The sequence below is a fragment of the Castor canadensis genome, chromosome 4 (genome assembly GCF_047511655.1).
Source record: "Castor canadensis chromosome 4, mCasCan1.hap1v2, whole genome shotgun sequence".
Classification (NCBI taxonomy): Eukaryota; Metazoa; Chordata; class Mammalia; order Rodentia; family Castoridae; genus Castor; species Castor canadensis.
In genome coordinates, this window is record NC_133389.1 from 119188036 (window position 1) to 119215249 (window position 27214).

General features: G+C 34.2%; 1 protein-coding gene across 11 annotated transcripts in view; it reads right to left on the bottom strand.

The window, feature by feature from the left end:
- Positions 1-1300: 1300 nt before the first annotated feature.
- Positions 1301-27214, bottom strand: part of Scn3a (sodium voltage-gated channel alpha subunit 3) — a 105149-nt gene continuing 79235 nt past the window's right edge. For all 11 annotated transcript variants that reach the window (XM_074070989.1, XM_074070996.1, XM_074070993.1 and 8 more), the window contains 10 exons: positions 24261-24381; positions 23031-23185; positions 22127-22300; positions 13163-13285; positions 10129-10401; positions 9151-9204; positions 8380-8517; positions 7263-7367; positions 5397-5667; positions 1301-4508 (listed from right to left, as the gene is read on the bottom strand). In XM_074070989.1, coding sequence (XP_073927090.1) covers positions 3313-4508; positions 5397-5667; positions 7263-7367; positions 8380-8517; positions 9151-9204; positions 10129-10401; positions 13163-13285; positions 22127-22300; positions 23031-23185; positions 24261-24381 — 2610 coding nt within the window. In that variant the 3' untranslated portion in view covers positions 1301-3312. The remainder of the gene's footprint in view (positions 4509-5396; positions 5668-7262; positions 7368-8379; positions 8518-9150; positions 9205-10128; positions 10402-13162; positions 13286-22126; positions 22301-23030; positions 23186-24260; positions 24382-27214) is intronic.

A 27214-nucleotide genomic window follows, 5' to 3' on the forward strand; every position in this document is an offset into this window, starting at 1 on the left:
GAATTGGAGAACATCATTCTGAGTGAGGTTAGCCTGGCCCAAAAGACCAAAAATCGTATGTTCTCCCTCATATGTGGACATTAGATCAAGGGCAAACACAACAATGGGATTGGACTTTGAGCACATGATAAAAGCTTTAGCACACAAGGGAGGGGTGAGGATAGGTAAGACACCTAAAAAATTAGCTAGCATTTGTTGCCCTCAACGCAGAGAAACTAAAGCAGATACCTTAAAAGCAACTGAGGCCAATAGGAGAAGGGGACCAGGAACTAGAGAAAAGGTGAGAAGAATTAACCTAGAAGGTAACACACATGCACAGGAAATCAATGTGAGTCAATGCCCTGTATAGCTATCCTTATCTCAACCAGCAAAAACCCTTGTTCCTTCCTATTGTTGCTTATATTCTCTCTTCAACAAAATTAGAGATAAGGGCAAAATAGTTTCTGCTGGGTATTGAGGGGGTGGGGGGGAGAGGGAGGGGGTGGAGTGGGTGGTAAGGGAGGGGGTGGGGGCAGGGGGAGAAATGACCCAAGCCTTGTATGCACATATTAATAATAAAAGAAAAAAAAAGAAAATTACACTTTACAATTAAAAAAAGATGCATAAAATGATTAATATTTGTAAAGTAGTACTTGGCTTCTCTGGGGCGTCAGTGAGATCTGTGAATTGACTTGCGTGAAAAGAAGCTAATGAGTTCTGTTAGTCACCTTAAATAATTTGTTTTGGGGAAATAATGAAATATATATTTATATTCAAGTTGCCTTAAACATATGTATTACAGCTTGAACTTTCTACTGAGAATAAAGTTTAGTTTTGACCTGACAAAAATCCAAGGGATCTTGAAAATGTTAACATAAATTCTCAATTCCTGTACAAGTAACACTTTATGAATGGAATGTTCATAGAGTACATTTAAGTAACAGAGTATGTAACATCTATTAGTCACCAAGAAATCAGGAAATGACATCAGTTACATCAAGAGTAGCTGAGGTTAGAATGTTGATAGCCAAGCCAAGGGAATTATCTGGAATTGACAGCCATTGGTGGTGGCTTCTACTATTAATATCAAACCTGAAAGTTGGAATTTATGGGCTTGACCTTTTACACACTTAAAAGTTCACAAAACTTCTTTAAATTAACAGTTTTTATTTTGACCAAAATTCTTGATGGATTATGTAGAGTAGTTTATAAAATTCATGTATACTTTTATGTATATGAGTATCAGATGAAGTATAGATTGTATCGATTATGTGAATTTTAAACTACCAACAATAAAAAAAACAGAGGCCAACAATTGAGATTCAATAAAAAATGAAATATTTATTCTTTTGGCTCAATAATGAGTAGCTCACCATTCTTTTAGTAATAGCAATTCCCTGCATGCAGTTCATCAGTACACTACAGTAAATAGTTTTGTAAAAGGAAGTAACATCAAACTTTTGGTTTGTGCAAAAAACAAAAATTTATATCATGTTAGGTAATTGCACAACTTTGCCACTTTGTTCATGGCTGAAAAGGACAGCGCCTGTGTTATATCTGTAATAGCTTTAGTGCGGCAGGAATTAAAAAAATAAGCCTAGTCTGCATATGCAAATACTACAAAAGTTGAGTTAAAAAAAAGAAACTTCCATGAATGAAGGGTTATCTAGAGGCAACCACTGTTGGTAGAAAACGGTCTTGAGTTTTTAACCAATGTATCTCTTATTAGAATGGTAGAAAATATATTGTAACAAAGAAATCCACAAAACCCATTGTCTAACTTTTATTTTAGGAAATTATCTGCTGAAAAGTCTTATGGATTCAAAAGTTTGGAATTGTGATTAAAAATAAAAGAAAAACCATAAAGTAAAATAAATTGCCATATCATCAACCTGAAAATAATTTTCTTATGTACAAATGCTGACAAATAAAATTGATCATATTTTTACATTATCTATATTTAAACAAGTTTTGGACATTTTTAGCAAAATATGAAATATGTTTTTGATAATAGCCAATACGCAGCGTGTGTTCCTGAAATCAAGAGTGATACAATATACTAAAGTTAAAATGCAAAATAATGGTTTTTTAAAATAACTCCAAAATATTCTTCTTGACATACAGACAGAGAGCAGATTGAATTCATTCTACCACCAACATGTGACTCTCCTAACCAAGACTTGTGAAAACTGTATTAAGATTGAGCAGCATAGGCAAGTTTAACATGCATTAGTGATAGCCTTCAAACTAGTCTGTGTAATGAATGATATGGGATACATCCCTGTTGGAAGTTTGCAAAAGACACACATACTGTGGTACATATTTGATGTAATAGAAGTTGTTTATCAGGCTATATATAGGTAAATATATTTGCCCAAACATGCACCACAGGATAAAATAACTATTTACACAACAGAGGGCATTTAATTGACATAAACTGTCAGCTTTGCTGAGAGCAGAAGATGGCAAAGCAATACTGCAGCAGAAAGTAGAACAGCTAGTCTAAAGTGATACTTTAGATAGACTTTTCTAGAACAGATTTGTTAGATTACATTTTTGGAAAGCATTTAACCAAAATTAAACATAGAGCTCTGGAACTTAGAATAAAATTTGCACTTGCTGAAACAGAATACTTTGCATAAAAATAATCCTTTAAGTATTAGAGGAGACTTTACAGGCACATAACTGCTCAGATAAAAACAAACAAAATGACTAAAACACTTTTAAAATTAAAGCTGTCTAGAAAATGGAAGTACTTGAAACTGTTAACATTAGAATTTTTCTGGTTTGGGGCAGGAATTTCATTTCGCAGGTAAAATAATTTTTTTTCTGATTATTGGGAGAGACTTGTGGAGTAGGAACTCAGGGTTGTTATATAATTTCCCCTCAACATAAACCTCATTTACAAAAATAGTGACATAGTATTATGAATAAACTATGAATTAGGGAGCAGGGAAATCCACTAGAACAAATTTTGTAAAAATATGGCAGATGTGGAAGTTAAAAATAGTGTGGATGGGAGTGTTGTACTAATGGGGTTTGGTGTGGCCACGATGATCACTTTGCACAACTATCCGTATTGTTTAGGTAGCCATTGAGTTCTCCTCAGCAGTGTCAGCTGGTAATGAAAACAGCAACCTCCTGTCAATGGTGGTACCCTGTCTCACAGAGTGGCAGTGACAGAGAGGTCACTGTCTTATATAGGCACTGACCATGAGTATTTGTTGAAACAGTCAGTTTGGCATGGACCTCCTCTGGGAGTCCAGTTGACACATGTACTTTACCTTCAGAGGCTGTAAACAATTGATTACAAAGATAATTCTTTGTTTCTTTTTACTTTTGATTTTCTCTGCCCTCTTTCCCTTTGCTGTCTTTTTCGGGTTTGTCTTTCTCAAATTTTTCTTTATCTGGTTTTGTTACACTATCATAGGAAGGAGGAGAGGTGGTAGAGGAACTTCCATCTGTTTTTTCGGGAGTGGAATTCCCATTTAATTTGTCAATAATCATGTCCCCTTTTATAGGTAAATCAATCCTTCCTTTGATTGTCTCTTTGTTATATTTACTCGATATGCTTTTTAACCTTTGCTTTAAGAGATAACATCTGTAATTACGCTGAATGATAGCAGCAGACACCTCCTCTTGCTTGCGTTTCAAAGTGGTTGTAATGGGCTCATAAGAGACTTTGGAAGGGTTTGACGCCATGAACCGATCTTCCATCTGGATTCGAAGGGCGTCCATCTCTCCACTCTCACCCAAAACACGCTTTGTAAAAGCAAATAAGATGTCAAGGCAGTGGATCCGGTCTCCACTGACCATGGGCAAGTCCATGGCAATGAGCTGGACTTTGTTTGGTTTTGCTATGAGAAGAGGAGGATCCAGGGCAGCTGCAAAATCTGAGAGCTTGGAGAATTCTATGAACTGAGTCGCATCAGGATCAAACTTCTCCCAAACCTCATAAAACATCTCAAAGTCATCCTCACTCAGGGGCTCTGCGCTTTCTTCAGTGGCAACACTGAAGTTCTCCAGGATGACAGCGATGTACATGTTCACTACAACCAGGAAGGATATGATGATGTAGCTGACAAAAAAGAAAATCCCAACCGATGGGTTCCCACAATCTCCCTTCACTGAGCTTCCAGGGTGGATGGCATCAGGGTCACAATCTGGAGGTCCACTGTTGAGAATAGGTGCCAGCAATCCATCCCAGCCCGCAGAGGTGGTAATTTGGAACAAGCAGATCATGCTGTTCCCAAAGGTTTCAAAGTTGAACATGTCATCAATTCCAGCTTCTTTTTTAACATAGGCGAAGTTGGACATTCCAAAGATGGCGTAGATGAACATGACCAGGAAGAGCAGGAGGCCGATGTTAAACAATGCAGGCAGGGACATCATCAAAGCGAAGAGCAGCGTGCGGATCCCTTTTGCTCCTTTGATCAGACGTAGGATGCGACCAATCCTGGCAAGTCGGATCACTCGGAACAGGGTCGGGGACACAAAATATTTCTCGATCAGCTCTGCTAGGAACATTCCTGTGGAAAAATACAGAACTCAGTTAAACAGTGAATATCATGTGTTTATATAAATGCTTTATTTTTGTGTGGTTTATGAAAGAAACAAATGTGATGAATACAAATCTTTGCTAAATACTTGAGTCTACTCTAATATTTAACAATTAAAGATTTCAGATCTTTATTCAATGATTCTATAATGTTATAAACTAATACAAACATTTGCAAAATCCAAAATAGCTTCAGATATTAGCATGGCAATTTTAAGATTATAGACTTCTAATTACCAAGAATAGTTATTTCCACACATGAAACATGGCAATTTCTGAAAGCCTGCATACATTGTTGTCTGTTTTTGAATAATGACATTCTTCAGTTAGAGAAAAATAGACAATGTTGGACATGAAGTTTCTAAATTTGGAGTTCTATGACGCCCTTATCTCTTCTTTTCCCCTATTAAATCTCAGCCTTTCTTTGAAGACCAATCTCAGATGCCATCACTCTTACTTCTGGAAGACTGCGTTAAGTGCTTGAAACAGAATGTTCATCTTCTTTTCAGTGGCTCTTGAATTACTAACATGATTGAATTATAATGACTCCTTTTCTGAGATATATGCCTCCTCTCCCAGCCTATGATTTTGTTTAGGATGAGGAGACGATCTGATGATTTTGTGTGCTGTCCTCATGACCCATTCCTCCCAAATCCAGTATTTCTAACATAGTTTCTAACTAGTTAGCTTTGCCAATAAGCCCCCAGGTTTCAGGGTTTTTATTCAAATATGTTAGCTTTGAACTTTAGATCTACACAGACTAATATTCCTAGACCTATTTTCCATGTGAAGCAGCTGGCAAGACTTAGAGGAACTGTTTCCCTACAACTCTACCTCTCTGTAATTGACCCATTCGTACCTACAATGGAGAGAATCACCACCACAAAGTCAAAGATGTTCCAGCCTATGGTGAAGTAGTAGTATCTGAGAGAAATGAGCTTCAGCACAAACTCTCCAGTGAACAGCACAATGAACACGAGGTTGATCCGGGACAAAACTAGGGTCATGTATTTGCTCTGGTCATCAGTCTCCACCATCATGGTGACCATGTTGAGGCAGATGAGGATCATGATGCTGATGTCAAAGACTTGTCTGGTTACAAAATCAAAGACCATTCCTTGAAACTTGTTCTAGAAGAAGAGAGAAGGTTTACATACATATTGTGAAAATAATGATCTGCTAAAATTGCAGATAAGGTCTTTCTACATATGATAATGAGATATACACTCTATTCACATTACTCTAAACTAATCTGTGTATACCTTTTTGCTTCAAAAATAAAAATAACTTGTGCCAGTAACCAAGCATATTTGGTTTCTTTAGGTCTCATTGGAAAATGAAGCTGATTAGGACATAAAATTGGTGGCAACTGGCTGACAATATGCATAAACTTTGCTTGGGTTTTAATAACTGATAATTTTTATAAAATTAGTGATAACTAGTAATGACAATTTACAAAGTAAACAAATATGGATGGACTTAAAATATTTATCCATACTCTAGGAATTTGTGGTTATCCATTATTTCACTTCCTCAAAATATGCTGTCACTCTTCTATTCAATTCTACCATTTCTAGCTCTATGTATCTACATGTTTGTTTTTTAATTTATCTGGTTTTATTTTCATTTGTCCTTTACTTGTGCCTCAACAAAAGTAGATGACTTCAAAAGTGTTTTTTCTTTGTCTAATTAACAGCCATCTCAGGAACCACATGCCTTCAAAGATTCCTATATTAATGTGGCTATTAAATATAATTTTATTCAGCAAAGAAATTTTTAATAATTTAGAAGAAAAACACAATATTCTATGGCTTACTAAATACTAAGGGTCATGAACTGACCATGTTTCCAAATTTAAATGACTTTTAATAAAGTAAGTTCATTCCCTCTGTGTGCAACCTCCTGCATCCCATACCCTTCACCTTCCAGTGCCAACTACTCTTCAATACATGGTAAACTGAAGTCAGTACACGATTCATAAGACCTTGTGAAGTCCTATTTCTGATAATGACATTCTTTGGATCTGGGATTTAATACTGTTTTTCTTTGGGCCTCATTTTTCTAATTCTTTACCTATCTCAAATAATTGATGAGTTAGAGTACTGCTCTGTGACCATAATCTTACGTCACACAATTTTATGAAGTGCTATAGTGTATGCATTCTGAATAAGCTTTTTTTTGTATTCAGTGAAACAATAAATAATATTTATGGCAATCTTCCTTTGTAAATAGGTTGGGAATATATTCTAGTTTTAAGAACGTAGGAACAAAGAGAATAGAGAGAGGCCAGGAGACAGGATAAACAGTGTAGAAACCATCATCTGCTTAAAAGGACAAAAGAATATCCTATGATAAGATCAGAAGAGCAATAATAGCAACATGTATTGTTGGTCACAGGAATATGATCCTTGCTTCGGAAACAGTTATTGGGAGCCCTAAGTTGGAGGGTTTCAACTCAAAAAACACAAAGAACATTATTTTCTCATTTTAAGAGCTTGCAAATTATTATTGTATATAATAGTTGTTGATTGTGCTACACATGTGAATTTTATTCTTCGGGCTGTGTACTGGTGATATCTCCCAATATGTTCTGACCCAGGGCATTGTCCAATCTGATCTGATTATAATGGCAATATGGCTTTAGCATTTTCTTTTTTTTATTTTATTTTCCCCCAGCTTTTCTGTTTATGGCTTTAGCATTTTAAAGAATATGACTTATTCTCACTGCAGGCCGAGGTATAGGTTTCTGAGGTTTCTTGGATCCAAGTTTCTTCATTGCATTGTAATATTTCTTCTGTTCTTCTGTCATAAAGATATCTTGACCTCCAAAGTAAAGATATGGTATAAAACTGGTTACAATCCCAACACGTGTAATAAGAGCACTTTTATTCAAATATTTCTCAGTCTTCCTTTAATCTTTTTTCAAGTTTTAAATGAATAACATCCTCCTAAATATACATTTATTCTGAGTATCCCATTTATGTGAAATTCTCAATACTTTAATATTATGCAAAACCCATAAGCACATAAAATTCTGATTAGTACAGAATTCAGATTTAATAATATCATATTTAGAATGAGGCTTAAGGGACTCAAATATATTTTCATGAAACAATCTATGTTTTCTTAGTCCATTTCACTGTTGATAGTTTTATTGTTATATTTAATATGTTTTGAGCATTTTTGTGTGCCAGACAATGTTTGTAGCATCAAAATAACATAGATATATAAGACACAGTGTCTTGCAACTGAACAGGGCAGGAAACTGAAAAAGTAGGTGGAAAATACACTGATATGCCAAAAAGTGCACTGCAGAGGCAACAATAAATGCAAAGAGTCAAAAAAGAGGTTTTATACAAAAAGGGTGCCCTTAGGACAAGACTTTATAGGATGATTAAGAGTTTGCTGGGCATAGCATCTTCGGAAGAGAAAGTATCACACACAAATTCATGAAGATACAAGAGGATGGCCTGTTCAGAAAAGGTTAGGAAAATGCATGTAGCTGTGTGCATAGCAAGTGCTGGTGTGATGTGGATGGGTAAATGGTAACTGGGTAGCAGGAAGAAGCAGGAGAAGTGGGTGGTGGTTAATTCCTGAAAGTCTCTGTAAATCAGGCTAGAGCACTGGAGAGCCATTCGATCAGAAAGAAACTATAGCAACTCTGCAGTGGATGAACCTGAGAGGAGCTACTCAGTAGGGTCTATATCTTAACTGACCACATAGTAAACCAAAAATAACATAAACACAACCAAAGTTTGTCATTACTATGAGCATCCTGGTTGTTTGGCTGAAAACAGATACAAACTCAGCCTAGGGAAAGGTGGAAGCTGAGGAATACTTATCTTCTTTTTCTGCTGATTGAAGTTGTCTATGATGACACCAATGAACAGATTCAGAGTGAAGAATGATCCAAAGATGATAAAGATGACAAAGTATAAATACATATACAGATTTTCTTCATATACAGGCTGAAGTTTAACCTAAGCAATATTGAAATATTAAATACTATTTAAAGATAATGAACACTTAAATTCAATAATGTAGTGAATGCTATTATTTATATAAACTACTTTTAACTTGCCTTAAGATACTATTTTATACAAACAGTTCTTTTTCAAACTACCATAAAAATTCACACACTTCATAAGATTTATGTTTTGAGACCAAGTTTCACTCTGTAGTCCAAAAGGGCTTCAAAGTATGTAGTCCAGGCTGGCCTCTAACTTGATTGCTTTTTTGTATCATAATATTCTTGGAACCTGCTTCACAGACTGGTCTACCATATTCTCTAGGTACACAGAGAAGTTTCTCCATTGCTGAGTGACTTTCCCATTCTGCACAGTCTCATGTATAGGACTCATTTGATATCTCCTGATTCATGTAGTTATATATCTTTTCATAATATACATATATGTTGTATATTACATATTATAACTATATTAATCAAAATATTATCTAAATGGAAGCACACTGGTTTCCATGTGACCATTTCTATATGCAGTGGTAAATATTCTGACCTCATGTCATGTAAAATTCTGAGTCTCAGTTGAATCATCATCCATGTTTGCCATGGAAAATCTAGTAGTTATAAATAGTATCTGAATGATACTCACATCTCGTGAATCAACAGCTGCATACATGATATCCATCCAGCCTTTAAATGTGGCCTGTAAACAACATATATTTGAACTCTGTATAAATACCTTATGTGAGATTTTGGCATTTTACCAGAAGAAAACCTGACAGTATTATTGTAAATAACTTTTTGTATAATATTGTGATATTATCTATGGAGAGATTCAAATGAATTGAATGAAGAAATGAAATTGAAAAATATTTGAATGCAGAGTCCAGAATTTTTCTTTGTTTCTCTTGGGAGACATTCCTCTTTTTCTTTCTGATGGTACGGGGGTTGAACTAAGGGTCTCCTAATTTCTAGGTAGGTGCTCCACCACTTGGGTCACTGTGCCAGCTCTCTACTTTCTTCCATAGAATAATTCAATTAAAGATTTGATTGATAAAAAGCCAGTCTTAGTCTTATGTCCCTTTCATGTCAAAAGTTAAAGTCTAAAGTTCAAGCTCTGGTTGAGTTTAATTGTAGATTAGTTAATATACTGACAATTAAGTAAAACATTAAACAGTACATATTTTGAAATTCACCCATAACATCTGCATTTCTACACATAGTACAGTCATACTGCCTTGGACATTGTTACAGTAAATTATCTGGCTAATAATTCATTCATTTAGTTCACCACTGCAATATATGCATTATTATTTTAATATATAAAATAGATCTTTTGGCAATGATCACTATAGAAAACTAAAAATGGTAATAGTGCTTAATAAGAACAAGAAGAAATAGGTAGAAGAAATATAAAATTACATTAAAATACATTAAAAACTGCAAAGGAGAAAATACAAAATGCCTTCAATGCCTTCTTTAAGTCAAGTCAAACCAATAGTATAGGTGTTATCATAAACTACTTCTCTACTGTGAAACACTAATCATTTAAACAGGAATATTGGAGAAAGAGTCTCACTTGAAGCATCTTGAACATGTTTTCAAGACTTATGTAGCAGCCACTTACCACTTGAAGCAATGCAAGATAGCCAGCACCGACATTATCAAAGTTGACTTTCACATTTTTCCACCGCGCTTGCTTGCCAAGAGCTTGACAATCGCTCAAGTTGTTGACTTCACGCACATCGAATGTGTTACCCGTTGTCATGTTAACACAGTGGTAGAACTTGCCAGCAAACAGATTCACACCCATGATACTAAAGATCAGCCAGAAGATAAGACAAACCAGGAGTACATTCATAATAGAGGGAATTGCCCCAACGAGAGCGTTCACAACGACCTAGTGGAATATGTAAGGAGACAGTAAAAATTGTTAAAACTTCCTGTCATTTATGTATTTAGTATTTAAAGATTTTGAAGAGTTAAGTAATAATGTAGGTATATTTCTACTTCTAGTATGTTTCTTCTAATATTTTCTAGTACATATTTGAAAAGGGAAAACAAATGAAATGAAAAGGGAAAACTAAAGAGCTAAGGGTTTAAGGAAAGCAAAATACAATAGTGTGGAAAGAAAGAAACAAAAACCTGGTACAGCAAGATGAAGTCAGAAAATGTTTATATGCTGGGGAAGAAAGAAAAGTTGCATTAAATGTCAATGAAGAAAACAATCATCTTTCAGCAATACACTTTAATTTTTAAGAGTATTAATGAATGAATGAGGATTCAAAAAAATAAGCAAAAAACCTTTTACAATTAAGCAAAGTATTAAAAATGTCTTGTCTGTATCCTCAGGTCAGGTAACTTGTTTATGACTATGTAGAACAGAATTAGGAATTTATAAGGTCCTTCTGTTTCCTATTGGTAAATCTCAATTTAAAAAAGTATATTAAATTAAGAAAAGACACGGGATTAACCCTTAGACATAAAAGCATTGAATATGTCTCCATTATTCTTATTTTGCTATCTCCTAAATGTTCACTTTGAGACAAATCCTATTCCATTAAATCAGACTGTCGTATTTTATGAATAGAAAATGAAATCACCTTTAATCTCTTTAAATTCAAAAGAGATTAAGATGAATGTTTAAATCTCTGAAGAGGTCAATATTAATCTTTCTTACCTAATTTAACTTAGTTTACAGTGGACTATTTTGTTAAGCATTTATATAAGTTTAAAAAGTCTATAAACAGTATTTGGAAATCAACACCAAAGAATTTTAAGTCAAAATCTGAAACCCAAAATTATGAAAATTTCCTGTGCTAACTGAATTTTACTTCTTTTTGAAATTATGTCATGTATATTACACTTGCCAGGCTATTTTCCTACTAAAATTTGTGTGATATACTTTCATACTACTACAAAATCTCTTATTTTCAAAGAAATGTATGATTCCTTCAGCTAGAATGTTAATTTTTCTATGTAACTTAATTAAAATGTTAGAATATTTTTCAGATTGGAGCAAATTTATAAATTTTCAGTATTGTTCAATTACTCTCTCCCTTCTGAAATGAGCTATTAATAAGAAACCATGAAGCCAGAAGAGGGCTTATAAATAATATAATAGTGAAGAAGATTGTTTGGAAAAGAACTTGAAATTGAGTAATGATTTTCATCAGTTTGTTAACAGTAGCAATGAAGCAAATTGCAGTGTAAAAACCAAGTGTTTCTTTGCTTATAAAGCTCCTGGAGAGTCTAGAGAGTTTCATTCTCCCTGATGAAAAATTTTGCAGTCAAGGCTGAATGGTTTTTATTGCCCCAAACAAACCACCTCCTAATGTAAAAACCCTCTGGCCTTGAAGAAATTCAATATCCATAAACATTTGCAAACTAGATTAAACAAAGCTGGCTTTTGTGCAAAATAGTACTGAACGGGGTGTGGCAAGTGTGCATTTTATGTTTAGATGCATGATATGCTTACTAAGAAAGAGAACTGGAGAGGAAAATGCAATGCTATGGGAAACTTTAATGCTAGCTCTGTAAAAGACAAAGCCTGGGGTTGTCTGAAACACCACTTAGTTCATTATCCTAGCAACTTTGTTTGCTTAGAAGATATAGATTTTGTAGGATGCTATAATTTAATGTTGTTTTCTTATACAATGACATTTTTTTCCTGTGATACTAGGGCTTGAACTCAGGGCCTATTCCTTGAGCTACTCCATCAGTCCTGTTTTTTTTTGTGTGTGTGTGTGTGATGAGTGTTTTCAAGATAGGGTGTCACAAACTATTTGCCTGGGCTGCTTTGAACTGTGATCCTTCTAATCTCTGCCTCCTGAATAGGATTGCTGGTGTGAGCCACTGGTGCCTGGCTACAATGACAATTTTTATTATTGATATTAATTCAAGAAATAAAGTGCACAAAAACCATTTTGCCTTTTATTTATTGCCAGTACTTTTTGAGGAATCAAATTTTTCTATTAAGAATTAAAAGCCTTCCTAAAATGAATGCCAGTTGTAAACAGTCATATAAGAATGACTGAACATTTCAAAATGTTTAAGCAATGAAAGACATAACTGGGGCCAGCCCTGGTCGCATACTCCTGTAATCCCAGTAACTCAGGAAGGAGAGGTAGGGAGAGTAAGTTCTGAGATCAGCTCTGGAACAAGCACAAGATCCTTACCAAAAAACAAACTAAAAAAGCAAAAGGACTGGAGACATGACTCATGTGGAAAAGTGCCTGCCTAGGAAGAATGAAGCAGTTCAAATGCTCTAAGTTCAAATGCCAATACCACCAAAAAAGAGAGAGAGAAGGAAGAAAGAGAGAGAGAGGGAGGGAAGAAGGAAGGAAGGAAGGAAGGAGAGAATGAGAGAGAGAGAGAGAGAGAGAGGGAGGGAGAAGAAAGAAAGAAAGAAAAAGGAAAAAAACCAGAAAAAACTGGCAAGAAACAAACAGCCTTTACCCTTGAACTATGAACTGTGATCTCAAGACCTTATTCTGGTCTTAGCTCTACCACTTTCTAAGAACCTGTTTAAATAAACTTCAGTTTAGGCTTAGGAATTTTTAAGATTTTTGCTATGAAATTCTGCGAAATAAATACCAGAAAAGTATTACATCCATCTGTAATTTCGATATGACTCTTAGAGAGCATCTGAGCCTTCTTACCCGCATGCCTTCAAACCGGGACAAGGCTCTCAAAGGTCTTAGAGCTCTCAGTGTTCGAAGGGATTTGATAGCACCAAGTTCTGAGTAGCCAAGGGCAGTGGCTACCAAACTAACCAAAGAAACCTGTGAAAGGAAAAAATATTTAGTTCACAGAGAAATAAACTGTTGAAAGGTATAGGATGTGCTGTCTGTTCTTTGGTGACAACAAAATACAAGTTTGAGCATACCTTGGCAACCTTTTCCTTCCACATAGTGGGATCATCTTACATTTTTAGTCTCATTTCATACTATTATTTTTCTGACAAGTGAAACTGGAATACTTGCCCATTTCCATAAACATTTGCAAACCTTCCAGATAGATAGTTCCTGTCATCCACTCCTTTTCAACCTGTGCATATACCACTGATAATTCGGGAGTTAGTTCAAAAGCCAGATCCTTCATGTATCTCTGCTCAGTATTGTTCATTAGAAATCAATTTCTCTCCTGAATTTATGTAGCAACTTGTTTCTGCGTTCTAGAGTCACTTCCCAGGTGATAGAGTCAGTTGGTTAGCTAGTTGGGTACACTTTAGTGGATATGTGTTGCATAAATAAAATGAAGAGGAAATTTTACCTGGAAAATTTTATATATAATACTATATTTATAATAAGAATGTAGCGAGTGATCACATATCTTTCTGATAAATCTTACTTAAACACTGGAAGTATAAAAATACATGTCATTGTGGGTTTTTTTGGGGGGGGACTACTTGCTTCGGTTTTCTTTCAATAAATGTCATACTTGCATGCAAAATCCCAAGATGCACACACTATTATCACCCCTTTCCATTGATGAGGAAGTTGAGCACCACTCTATCCCAAAAGAAAGAAGAAGAAAAATAAAAACAGAATGAGCAATAAGAGGTGGAATGAAAGGATCTAACTTCAAAAGCCTATCTAAACTTTTGCATTCATTTATAAAATGTGTTCTTTGTCTGAACCACAGAACACAAAAAATTATTTTAATCACCATTTTCTCAATTTTCATAAGGATGACATATAATTAATGCTTTTCTTGATGCATCAGAGGAAATTTAATTTGTTACATTGACTAGATGACTTGAGGGCATTAGGGCTTAATGTTCTATGGAAAAGGAAAGTTGCTCAAAATGAATTTGAGTAAATTCTCCCAACAATCCTCTGAGGTAAGATGAAATCACTGATCTGCTAAAGAACACAGGGTCTCAAGGGTAACACCAGCACTAGAACATAGGCTTTAAAGGCAAATGGACCCACTGTCCCCTCACTGATAAATTTTAGTTTCTAACTCATAGAATTCAACTGAATAATAAATGACTTCAATGTTGAACTTAATACATGACAGGACAATTTGTGGAACTATTCATTTCTGTATTGGGTTTGTTGCCACAGAAGACTGGAAAGACTGGAAAAGTTATTAGAGAATTCACAGGATTCTGTTATGGGCTCCTTTGACTCAGGCAACATTAACAGATTTTTTTTAATGTTTCTGATATTACTATTTAAAGATTTCTTTCATTTTCCAAGCCAAATTCTTTATTGAAGACTGGGACTTTAAAAGAAGTGGCTGAAAATTTCTCCAGATTCCAAAGTATGGAAAGAAAAGTCATGTGTAGAGCTGGTGGATTCTGGAAGGATAGGAAGTCATCCATTTAAGAGCACGGAGGCATCACTTACATTTACCCACCCTGCACAGGAGTGGAACTGTGCTGTTAGAGAAGCTGGACATTAGTGACACACCACTTTTTAAAATGGACTTCATGGCTCGGAGAACAAAATGCCAGTGTAGTAGCCTTGATCTATGGAGATCAGCACAATTTACTACTATTTTCCTAGGCTGCACTATCACAGAGTTTCTAAAAAAGTTCCAAAGGGACAACCATCAAAAAATTGCCTGGGATTGGACTTCCTGACAAGCATATGCTGGGATTTGTGGCGTATTTGATTTATTTAGGGAAATAGAGGGAATTTAAAAGACTTTTAGGATTTTGAAAGTACTCTCTGAAGAAGTATTTAATCAAGCAACTTAAAATGATTATGTTTTCTATATAAATCATTCTGATGAGATTACCAGAATCTTATCAGTCAAACAAATATTTTTTCTGAGACAGCTCATTGTATTGAACTAATTAAAGTTGAAAAATCTTAAAGGTCTTGAGACAATTTTGAAATAAGATATTTTAAATTTCTTATATCAGAGGTAGATTCTTACAAAACTTCTTCAAATTTTATCATAATTTAAGTTTGAAGATAATGTTCAATAATGGTAGGGTGTTTCATAATTTACATGATTTTTTTTACTTATTATCTGTGTGGCTCAGAATGGCCAAATGTCTGGTTCAAGAACAGGCAGCAACAGGCAGGCAAATAACTTGAATTTAGGTCATCTGTTTTTAAGCCCAGTATATTTTTCACCGCAGAAATTTGTCCCCAGCCTTTCAATATGTAGTGTTTTAATCTTTTGTGGTAAACACAAAAGGCATTCTTTGCTGACATGTGCAAAGTATAACAGACCACCTTGTCCAAAATAGAAATTTTAACTGGGCACCAGTGGCTCACACCTATAATCCTAGCTACTTGGAAGGCTGAGCTCTGGAGGATCATGGTTCCAAGCCAACCCTGGGAAAACAGTTCTCCAGACCCCATCTCCAAAATAACCAGAGCAAAAATGGACTAGAAGTGTGGCTCAAGTGGTAGAGCATTTGCTTTGGAAGTGTCTGCTTTGCAAGTGTGAAGCCCTGGATTCAAACCTCAGTCCCACCAAAAAATAATTGAATCTTTAGTATGTATTTAAATGAATATGGGTGTTATGCCACACTACACATAAATAACATGAAAATGTCTGAGTGAGAGGAAGGGTGGTTTAATTCTATTCCATAGATTTCCACATTCCTATAACATCTGTGACAGAAATAAGAGAATAATGCATGAGGGAACATTATTTTTAAAGAAAAGCCTGAAAGTCCTGTGAGTGGTTAATGACAAAGCAATATGAATTCATTTTCCTTGAAAATGGATAAAGAAAATATGTAAGTTCAACATGTGTAGCTAAAAAATTAAAACTATGTATTACCTCCATATATCCTAATGATACACTTCAATCTGAAATCTTCTAAAATTTTTCTGGGGAAATCTAGAAGCTTTCCCATTAAAAGCAAAATGAAAGAATACAACCATCACCAAGAACAGTATTTAATACTTTCTGGAAGAAGATAAGAGTTATAAGAATTAAAAAATTAGTGAAGTAATTATTTGCAGATATATCTTATTAACATCAAAAAATGAGAAAAGCAAATGAAAATTATTATAAAAAATAATATCATTTTAGGTGGTTGACTAATCTATTTTTCATGATATCTTTTTGTTGTTCTTTTTTTCTTATTTTTTAATTTTTTCATTTGTTCTTTTTTTGTTCTTGTTTTCCAAACCTGTCTCTTTTTTTTTTTTTTTGGCAGTACTGGGGTTTGAACCCAGGGCCTCATGGCTACGTGGGCATAGCCACTTTAAAAGTAAAATTGAGACTATAAAAGCATAAGAATAACTTATAATATTATTTTTTAAAAAGCACTCAGTGACGACAAATACCATAACTGTACAATTAATTATAAATCTATAATAATTAAAGCCTATGTATGTATATATACAATATGTATGTGTGTATACAATAACAATAAAATAAGTAAAACAATTTCTTTAATAAAAGAAATGCTGTTGAAATTAGATCCACTGCATACTGAGATTTAGTATGTGGATAAGGTTAGGGTTTTAAATGAGGGGAAGAAACCCCACATATGATTAATAATTAACTGGGAAACCACTTGGAGGAAAATAATATTGGTGGCTTACCTCCAACATTTCATCAAATTCCAGATGATCAAAAGTTACAATGTAAAATACAAACAAATGAACAAACAAAACTCCTCAAAGTATAAACTAGTAAAATATGGGAATATTCTTAATGATCTCAAATGAGAGAGTCTTCATACACATGAGAAAACTAAGAAGGAAAAAGTCTGGTAAATTTAACTGAATTGATATGAAAAAATTTCTACATGATTAAAGCAAGTCTAGACAAAAGTCTAGTTAGGAAAAGCATGCATATCACATGTGACAATATATTAATCTCCCTCATCTTCATATAATAGGTACCCCCACAAATCAATAAGTAAAAGGCAATTAGTCAAACAGTAAAATGTTCAGTTTCTCTCTAAACTTGACTTTTAATCTATTTGTTTGATTAACATACTTACGCTTCCTATTGAATGAAAATCAAATAGAAGTAAAGCAAATGAATATAGACAGAGACAATGATAGAAGAGGTGGAGAGGAGATGAGTTTTAAGAAATTCTGGATTACAGAAAGCCTAGGAATGATTACTTTCTCTTCAGAGGAAAAGCAGCAGAAACTCAAGATGCCTTCAGAAACAAGTAAAATTGCTTCAATCAATACTCAAAAGACTCTGGGGCCTGGAACCATTAGGTTCCTTGAAAACAGGGAGACAATAGATGGAAGTGAAAGCAGCATTGATTGAAAGTCTGTATCCAGGAAAGCTGGACACTCCCACCCACTCCTCTCTAACCCTGCAAGAAAGCAGATACCAGAGTAAAATCTAGACCTGTTACAGAGGTCAGAACATAAAAGCCCTAATCTACATTGTGGCTGGATTGTCCTGCCAGACTACAAAAAGCCTCTTCAATATATCATGCACTTGAAGTTTTCCCATCAATCATACCAAATGGTTTGAATAGTGTGTGGATTAACTCAGTATTTCTTAGGGTACCTGGAACTTCAGATTGCTAGATACACAACTCCCCACTTTCATGGCAGAGCTGCCCTATTTCCCATCTGGTAGGCAGTTCCTAGAAAGAGGTTCAGAGAATGGTAGGGAACAGAAACAAAGCTGCTATGGGAGCGATTGTGAAAGATTCTTGGCAAGGACTGGAGGTTGGGCTATTGGAGACGAAGGAATTTGGTCACGTGGGGTGTGGCATACAACAGGATCCTAGTGAAGGTCATCTGTGGCTGTGAGACAAGCAAAGTAGTTCTTATGCACTGTCAGTGAGAAATGGAGCTCATTTTTATATAATGGGAGTTTATAACTCAGAGTACCTTGACTTCCTTTCCACTTCAGTCTTAGGATTTTACAGTATATTTATTGGTCTTTAAGTCTGTACATGCTTAGAAAATTCAAAAAGCTCACAAGCTGTTAAAAAAAGACAACAAAAAACAACCCCAAACATTCTGGTCCTTGTGGTGGTATTTGTGATAGTAGGGATAAGATCTAAGCGTTCATTTTTGGGAAAAAGATGAATAAAATTTGGGAACTACTATGTGACAAACAGAACCTGTAAAATCCTCAAGAATTTCCCATGAATGTTCTAAACATCTTTTGTATTTGTTTGTTTTAAAATGAGGAATTTCAATCAGGTAATCGCTCTAAATTTACTTCCTTGCCTAGAATTCTTAATTTTTTAATTTCAAGGTCATTAAAAGAAAATCATACTATGTGTTATTTATGCTGAAAAACCAAATCACAGTATCTTTGTTAATGGATGCATCTTCTATAATCAAGCACACTGCTGGAAAAATACTTGAAGTGCTGGTTTGTTTGAAAGAGAACATGATTACTACTTTTATGGGATGTGTAACAATGAGTCTATCCTTAGGTTTAATTTTCTTTTTGAAAAGACACAAATTGTTCTTAACATTTTACAAAATGTATGTGTGGTATATAGCCACTTAACAGTTAACTTACTGCTCTGTGCCTCAATTTTCTCAACTAAACGATTGGAATAATAACAGCAGATACTTCATAGACTGTTGTGAGGATTAAATGAATTAAGGCATATTGAAGATATAGACCTATTTATGGGTTAGTTGCTATAAATGAGAACCTGTATTTTACTGCACTGTCAACATTAAGCATGCTGGCGGATGAGATGCATTCCCTAGGAAGGCCTTTAAGAAGAGAAAAGGCAATGTCAATCTTCCTAAAGAAATTTGATAAGGTCATGACCAGAGACAGGGAGAACTATTAGCAAGTCATTGTGAGGTCCAGTTAGTGATAGTGGTGTTGATGTGGTATTAAAGAGGAGCACCAAAAACTTGACTTAATTAGTTGGTAACATAGGGCAGATCTTGTTCATTTATTGGCTGTGAGGGGTCTAAGAGAAAAAGCCTAAATATAACTCTTGGCCCAACTTCATAAATATACTTCTACCAGACTAAATAGGAAATATAGGAAGAAATACATGTTTGGAAGGGAAAGATAAGAGATAGGAGTGTCAGTAGATATTATCTAGAAAACAGAAATGTGGGTTGGTATTTAAGAAAAGACCATACATAATTGAAAACTAACACTCTGTGTTGTAGAAGTCATATCTTCCAAAGAATGGGATATATAAATTTATGGTTAAATTAATAGGATTATCTTTTAAAACCTGGCCAGTGAGAAATTATTCTCATTAATAAATTAATAGTGCTAATGGAGAATTAAATTATTCCAGAAAATGGACACAGTGAATCATTTCTACTAGGAGAATAATTATAGGAACCAACAAACCACATACTAGACTTTACATGGAAATATATATGAAAAGAGATCAGACTTGATGTGATGTGACAATAATTGACAGTTACACAGTTCTTTTATCTCAGTTATTTTACTTTAACTCTTTTTACAAGAGCTCCCACTGATATTCAAAGCAACTGTGTACATCTCATAGTTTTTATCCACTACCACTTACAGAAAGCACTTTCAGAGTATAATGCAGAAACTCTTTGACTAGATTAGTCCGATATATCACACAGATCTGTACCTCTTGCAAAACATGGGGCAAAGGGCACGAAGCTAGATAGAAATAGCTTTTCTACATACTAGATACATAAAATTTCTAAACCTGCCACATAGAGACAAAACCTGTAGCAAAGCAGATATAACAATAAGGTATGTCATAGAACTGGTAACAGGATTACTACATATTTATAATTAAAGAAGACATTAATAACGAGAATTATAAAGTAAGGGTGAGAGGCATTAGAGCCAGATTACTTGGGCAGAAAGTCTCTCATTGGTCTCAGGTCAAGTTGTTATTTGCTGTTACATTAATTCATGTGTTTCAGTCCCTGTTTGGGGTTAAAAGAAGAAAATTAATCCCCAAATTAACTTGCCTAAAAGTAGAAGACTTCAAGTGATCAGTTTCAAGCTGTCGATCTTGACCCACTAAAGGGAAAGTAATTTGGAGGGTACCATTGATTTGCTCACTAAAAACTATTCAATAGATAACTAAGTGTTTATATTATATGTCTTAAACATGATACAAGATCTTGCCCTTGAGAAATTTTTTTATTATAATAATATTTTCTATATGAGGAAAATACATAAAGCACAACATAGAACTTCAGTAAATGTAAGTCAGAATTTTCTGGAGACATGCTATCAGATTTTTAAATGATCTTCATACATGAATCATTTCAGGGAGAAGGTGAAGATTATAAATGCTAAATCACATAGCCAGTGTCAAACACAATACACACACAAATGCACACACACATTTGTTTGATATGCCTAATGTACTTTATTGGGTTAGCTAGGAAATCTGAGGGAAAAAGCTGAATTGAAAATTAGGAAATTTGTGTACTAATGTCAGCTTTATGTTTAAGTAGTTGTGTTATTTCAGGAAAATTATTTGAACTTCAGTTTCCTAATGTCTATGATAAAGGCCAGTTCTTAAGATCCATTCCAGGTATATAATGGGAGAATATTTAACTTCCTATTGTGGATGGCTTTTCAGGACAATATTGCAATTCATTTTTTTATTCGTGAAAAGCTAGTAATGGAAACTGCAAGTTCTTTCTGGTCTACTAAATTCATCTTGGCTGTTGTCTATGTCCATATCATTCTGAATACTGTTGATCTCATCTAAAAGCATGAACACAAAAGGTTAAATACATTTTGGTTATAGAATTTTGAGTGTACATGTGTGAAAGGACAGCCAGTAGAATTTGGACAGACTCATACTACTCAAAAATGATAAAAAGAATGAATGCACACCTACAGAAATTATTGATTCATATTGGCAAGTGTTAGAGCTAAAAATAAAGTGCTTCACTATTGCTAGGGAATAGCTAAAGGCAGTGTTTGAAGCACCTTGTTTTGTTGGGAAGCTGTGAAGCCTTTTGCAATGAAATATCATAAACTACAAAGAACCAGATGACTATCATTTTGCTTCAGTGCTTTTCTATGATTTGGAATAAAAAATAGGCTGCAAGTCAGATTCCATAATTGTACCGTTCCTATGACTACTCACCCCAGGGTAATCAGATTCAGAGCAGACCAACACCTAACTCTTTGCATGGTAAATATCTGATTAGCTACTGGGATATCTAACTACTGTTTTAAAAAATAGAATTGCAGCTTGTCTCTGAGTATATGGCTGAAGGAATACACTAAATGGGTTAATTTAACAATATTTAGCAAAAAGTGCAATTCTCACAATTCCTAGCTCAAATCTATCATGACTTTACCCTCTGCAGATTTTTATTGAACTGTTAATAAGCTAAGTGCTTAGATCTGTCAACTAACATTGTTTTACTATTATTTACCTTGAGGTCCTTAACTTTCAGAACAAAAATAAAAATAAAAAAGAGCGGTCTGTTTCTGGTATAGAACAACCTTTTCTGTGTTTTCTTTTTAATTGTCTTTCTAGGTGTACCCTTTCTCTGTTTTGTCTTACCACTTCTACATTTTTGGGACTTCCTCTACTCTTTTCCGTGAGGCATTCCTCATTATTGAATTAATTGTAGCTAACCACCCTCCCAAACTATACATTTATGTCAGCATTAGTGAAACTAGGTTGTCACTGTCAAGGTTTTAATCAGACATACATCAAATGTTAAACTTGGCTCTTTTACAAATGATTTCATAAAATCATTCAGGATACTTACATCAACAATCAAGAAATCTAGCCAGCACCAGGCATTAGTGAAATATGTCTGAAATCCATAAGCTACCCATTTGAGAAGCATTTCCAGAATGAATATGTAAGTGAAGACCTTGTCAGCATATTCTAGCATGGTTTTGATAGTCTTCCGCTGTTCTATGTATATATCTTCAAAAGCCTGTGAATCAAGAAAACTTTATTTTACCTTAATGGCTTGCTTCCCTTAAATACTTGAAAATATGCTCAGTATAATATTGAGTGCAAAACAACTTGACAAATATTGACTAATATCATCTAAATATTGAACAACAAAATCTAAAGACTAAGTGGGAAAATACTTGCAGGGAAATGTCAACATCTCTTGATTTCATATGTGCTTTTGTCACATCTCACTCCAAAGTATCTAGCTCAATTACTACTACAAAGACATGATTTCAGTGAGGAAACATGAAGTAAAAAGTAACTAGAAGTTCTGTTAATAAGGGACAGAGTTGGCTTATTCCAACATTACTTTATATGATCTTCCTGAATGATTTGGTTTATTTTGAAAGAATAAGTTGATTACACATGACGAAACAAGATATACTTTTAGTTCATGAATGTTAATGTAATTATTAGGGAAAACTGGATGGCATTTGATAGGAAAAGGTAATGTAGCCACAGAACGTCTCTGTAAATGGTTGTCTCAGTGAGGAAAACATCCGTTAGATAAACACCCAATAAGGAACTCCATCTGGCTGGTCCATGGTTCTGATTTGTTTAGAATAGGATTTTGCATAGAGTGCTCAGCTCTGCAAGGCACAGACACACCTCCTCTTGATTCTTAAACTCACTGTATGCTTCTGGTATTTTTAGAGAACAAGCTTCTTCACTAGAACCTGGTTCTTGCCAATATTCATTTCACTTACCAAAGCACCACTACTGAGAAGAATCATGAAGACAATGAAAGTCTCAAACCAGTTATGCTCAACAATACTGTAGCAGGTTTTCCGAAGATTCCACCAGATTTTCCCTTTCCCTTCTTCTGTACTTACTTGACAAAAGGGAAACTTTTTAATACATCCTAAAAGGCAATGTGAAATACAAGAAGTTAGAAAAATATAATTTAATCTTAAATAGAAAAAAAAAAAAAACTTTCTTGCTCCCTCCCCACTGAATCCTAGTTCATCATTTTAATGACGTAGCTGGATACTTTATTCCATAGTCAACATCCTTCCTGCTTAATGAATTATTTTTAGACTTCTATACTTAGAATTTAAGCAACTACTTTACCCATATTTTCTTGAGTAAAAATGGTTTCATTCTTCAACACCCATCAGTACTTCCTTGCCTTAAATCCACTGAAGGAAATAGAGTTGATTTACATCTTTCCAGGTTGGGGCAAAACTACATCATATGATCCTAGATTTTTACTCCTTTCTTTTTATGCATAGAAAATCCTACTGTCTTCCTAGGTATCAGCCACTGTCAGTTTTCTCAAGCTAATTTATTTTCAGTCTCAGTGCTTTTCTTAGTCACTCCTATGACTCATTTGTCAATCAGGATCTCTTATTCTTTTGTTTTCTGCTTCCTAGATTTCATATTATTTCTGATTTCTCTATACTCTTCTGCTCTAACTCTCTGAGCTACTACTTATTAGATTAATCTAATCACAATGAGTCAGTATGTCTTTATTGATTTGTGTGCAAGATGCTGGGCTGGTTGCTGTGAGAACTCTGTCTTCTCCTGCCAAGGCTCTACAACACAGTTACATCTCTGAACAGCTCTGGCCATAGTATAATTAACGGCATTTGAAACTGTAGGGGATGGGATGTAATTATTATGGCATCTATAAATCAAATCACACCATTGGCAACATATTCTGAAGGGATTGTGATATCAATGACATGACATTTCAGAATGCCATTTATCTCTTACATTCTGTGGTTGTAGCAACAATCACAACATATCATATTCTCTTATTTATCCAGGCATAATCTCTGCTGTACTAAAATGTGGAAACATAAACAGATTTTTTTGTAAGAAACAAGGAAAACAAAATAAGCGTGCTTTCACAATTTCTTTTAAATATTTCCTTCAAGCGAGTCTCTGTAAAGAATGAAAGGAAATTTCATTTAATTACATTACTGTTTATTTACCTTCAGTAAAACAGGCTTCTGGTTTAAGGTCTTCCTCAGGTTCAATTTCAGCTTGTTCACCTTCTCGGGGAGGAGCAACATCAACGGTACTTCCTTCTGATGAGCTGGTTGCATTTAATTTCTAGAAACAAAATCCCATTTTAAAGATGTGGATTTTCTCCCCTTTTATTCAACTAACTGGGAAATGCTCTGTCATAGTGTGAAAAAATGATAGTGATTATATTTGATTCTTTAATGATAGTGATAATTTTGTACTAATAATTTATTATAATTACGGTCCTACTATTTAAAACAATGTGACTACTAACTTAAGTCAGACAAAAAGGTTCGACATCAGTTAATGTGGATGATTTGGAAAGGCTGGATTATGCTGATTAACTGTTTTATATCTCCACTTGAATATGAATGCCACACGAAGATAATCTAATAACATTAATACCCTGGTCAAATATAGTTTGATGAGAGTTTAGTATGCTGACAACTACCAATGAATAACTAAATGCATCAAATGAAACTATAACTTCCACCTCTTCAGATGGAAATTTTCAGAGGGCAAAGAACATTACCAATTGTTTCTAAGTACTGTCTATGTTTCTACAATTTTAGAAAGGAAGAGGAGCACATTAATATTAGTCACAGTCATTATATTTCAACTTTGAGCTATATTTTACTCTGGCTTACATAATTTTCTTCTTTACTAGCAGAAAATGATGGATTTCTCTGTCTTTTTTTGAGCTGCATAAATGAATTTAACACTTGCCAAAGAATTCTAAATGAAATGGAAATTTCTTCATAAATGGCATTGTCTATGATCTATACAGACTTTCATTAGAATCTCATTCTGAATTCAACATTTGATCAGGCTCTGAATTTTTCCTCTAAATAAATCACTGTGACATGCCACATGGCTAGAAAAGTCACTTTAATGTTACCAGAATAAATATCTTTTTAGTAAGTTTTCTGAGATCCTTTGGGAAGACATTATGAATTTCAATGTTTAATGAAAACCAAAGCAAAGATATGATACACAGTGCAACCTAGGTAATGTAAAGCTTTCAGGATGAAAAGAATAGCTCATAGATATGTTAATGGTTTCAAAGCCCCCATTAACTTCAGTAGCTAAGGGACACTCTGCCTGAGCCATCTGAAAGGGTTAATGTGCTATTTTAAAAAGGCATACATGAGAAATCATATTGGGGGACATTTGCCTCAAAATTTCTGATTTATTGAAACCATACACCCATGTGGTTTAATTAATATTTTATAATGTGAACTAAAGTTGAAGAGTCATATCCAGATCTTTTCTATGTTGTTGCTTTGAAGGTGACATTCATCATATCCTGCTAGATATTTTATGAAAATTACTTTAATTCAAAATATAATTTCATCATCTAACCCCTCCTAGTCTAGACCATGCTGAAGAGAAAAGCTAGCTCTCAGGATTTTTACAGTACATGAATTTTTATACAACTCTTTACTTTTTAGAAATGTGAGAAAGCTATGAAAATGTTCTTTTCCTGGGAAATTTTTTGTTTTTCACATCCAGGTTATCTTCATTCTTTTAAGAGAGACCTACAAAAGCTTCTATTGGATATATTGCAGCAACTTCTAATATAACCATGAAAATACTGTATAATTATTTGGTCTCAGCAACTAACTCCTCCCTTCCAATTTCACTGGTTTATGGTTGGACATTATGGCTTTGATGATTGCTAGCAATAATGTCCACTACATGCATAGCACCATTAAGAAACAAAATTATGAGATTAATTATAAAAAGCTCCATGATTCATTTTCTTCCTCTTAGCTAATCCAAGCTCAGTAATTTTTTCTGAGCCTGGTCACGGTCCACCTCTTTCACAAATTGTTCCTTTTTTGCATGATTTTTCTAGCTAAATTGTAAAGTCAATTTAGCTTATTATATTTGCTGCCTTTGGCTAAATATTCCTACATATGGGAAAATGCATGTGTATATATATACATATATATGCATATGCATATATACACATGCATATATTTACGCATATATACTAAGTAAAAATGCACATTATACATAAAAAGATCTTTATATTACCAATTATAGAATGACAGCAAATAGTTATGTTCAGTTCATGAAAAGTGAATAAATATATTTTCTTTTATTTTACTTTTATGGGGAGGATTATAATGTTTAGATAATTCCATTTCTCCTTTTTGATAAAGTGTAATTCAGGAATGGCTTGACAGAAGTTTATCTAATTGTATCAGAAAATAAATTTTCTTATTGGATAAAAATTATTTCCTCAGTAGTAATTTAATGTTAAAACATGTATTTCCAAAATGTTTCTCTAAAATATTGGCAGACATTCATAAAGGATGTATGAACAAGGAAAGTAAAATATATTTTATGTATTAAATCATATGCTTTCTCATTTGAAAACTTAAGAAAATACCCAAGCTTCATTTCTCATTTTACCATGAGTAAAATAATTGTGAGACGTTTAATTTTTCTTTTTCTTATTCTTTTCTTGGTGGTACTGGGGTTTGAACTCAGGGCCTCATACTTGCTAGGGAGGCGCTCTACCACTTGATCCACTCCATCAGCCAAGATTTGTAATTTTTCACATTACAATTGTCTGCTATATATTCTACTGGTGTCTTGTATTTAAATATAACACTTATTTAAAATAATGATTCATAGTATAAATCATAGTAGCCACAAATCTGAATGACAATGGAGTCTACTGTTTACCAGTATGGACCACTGGATGTACTTTTTATTGTTATTCTTGAGATTATAAACATTTGTGAATGTTGGTAATGTGTTTGTATGTAAATAATCTCAATATCCCTATTAGCTTTGAGGTTATGCATTTTTATGCATTAAAATAGAGAGAGAAAGTGTTCAACTCTATCTTCCTGGCACCCCGAAGCATAGCATGTCTTTTGAAAATAGACAAGGAAGGACATTGCCC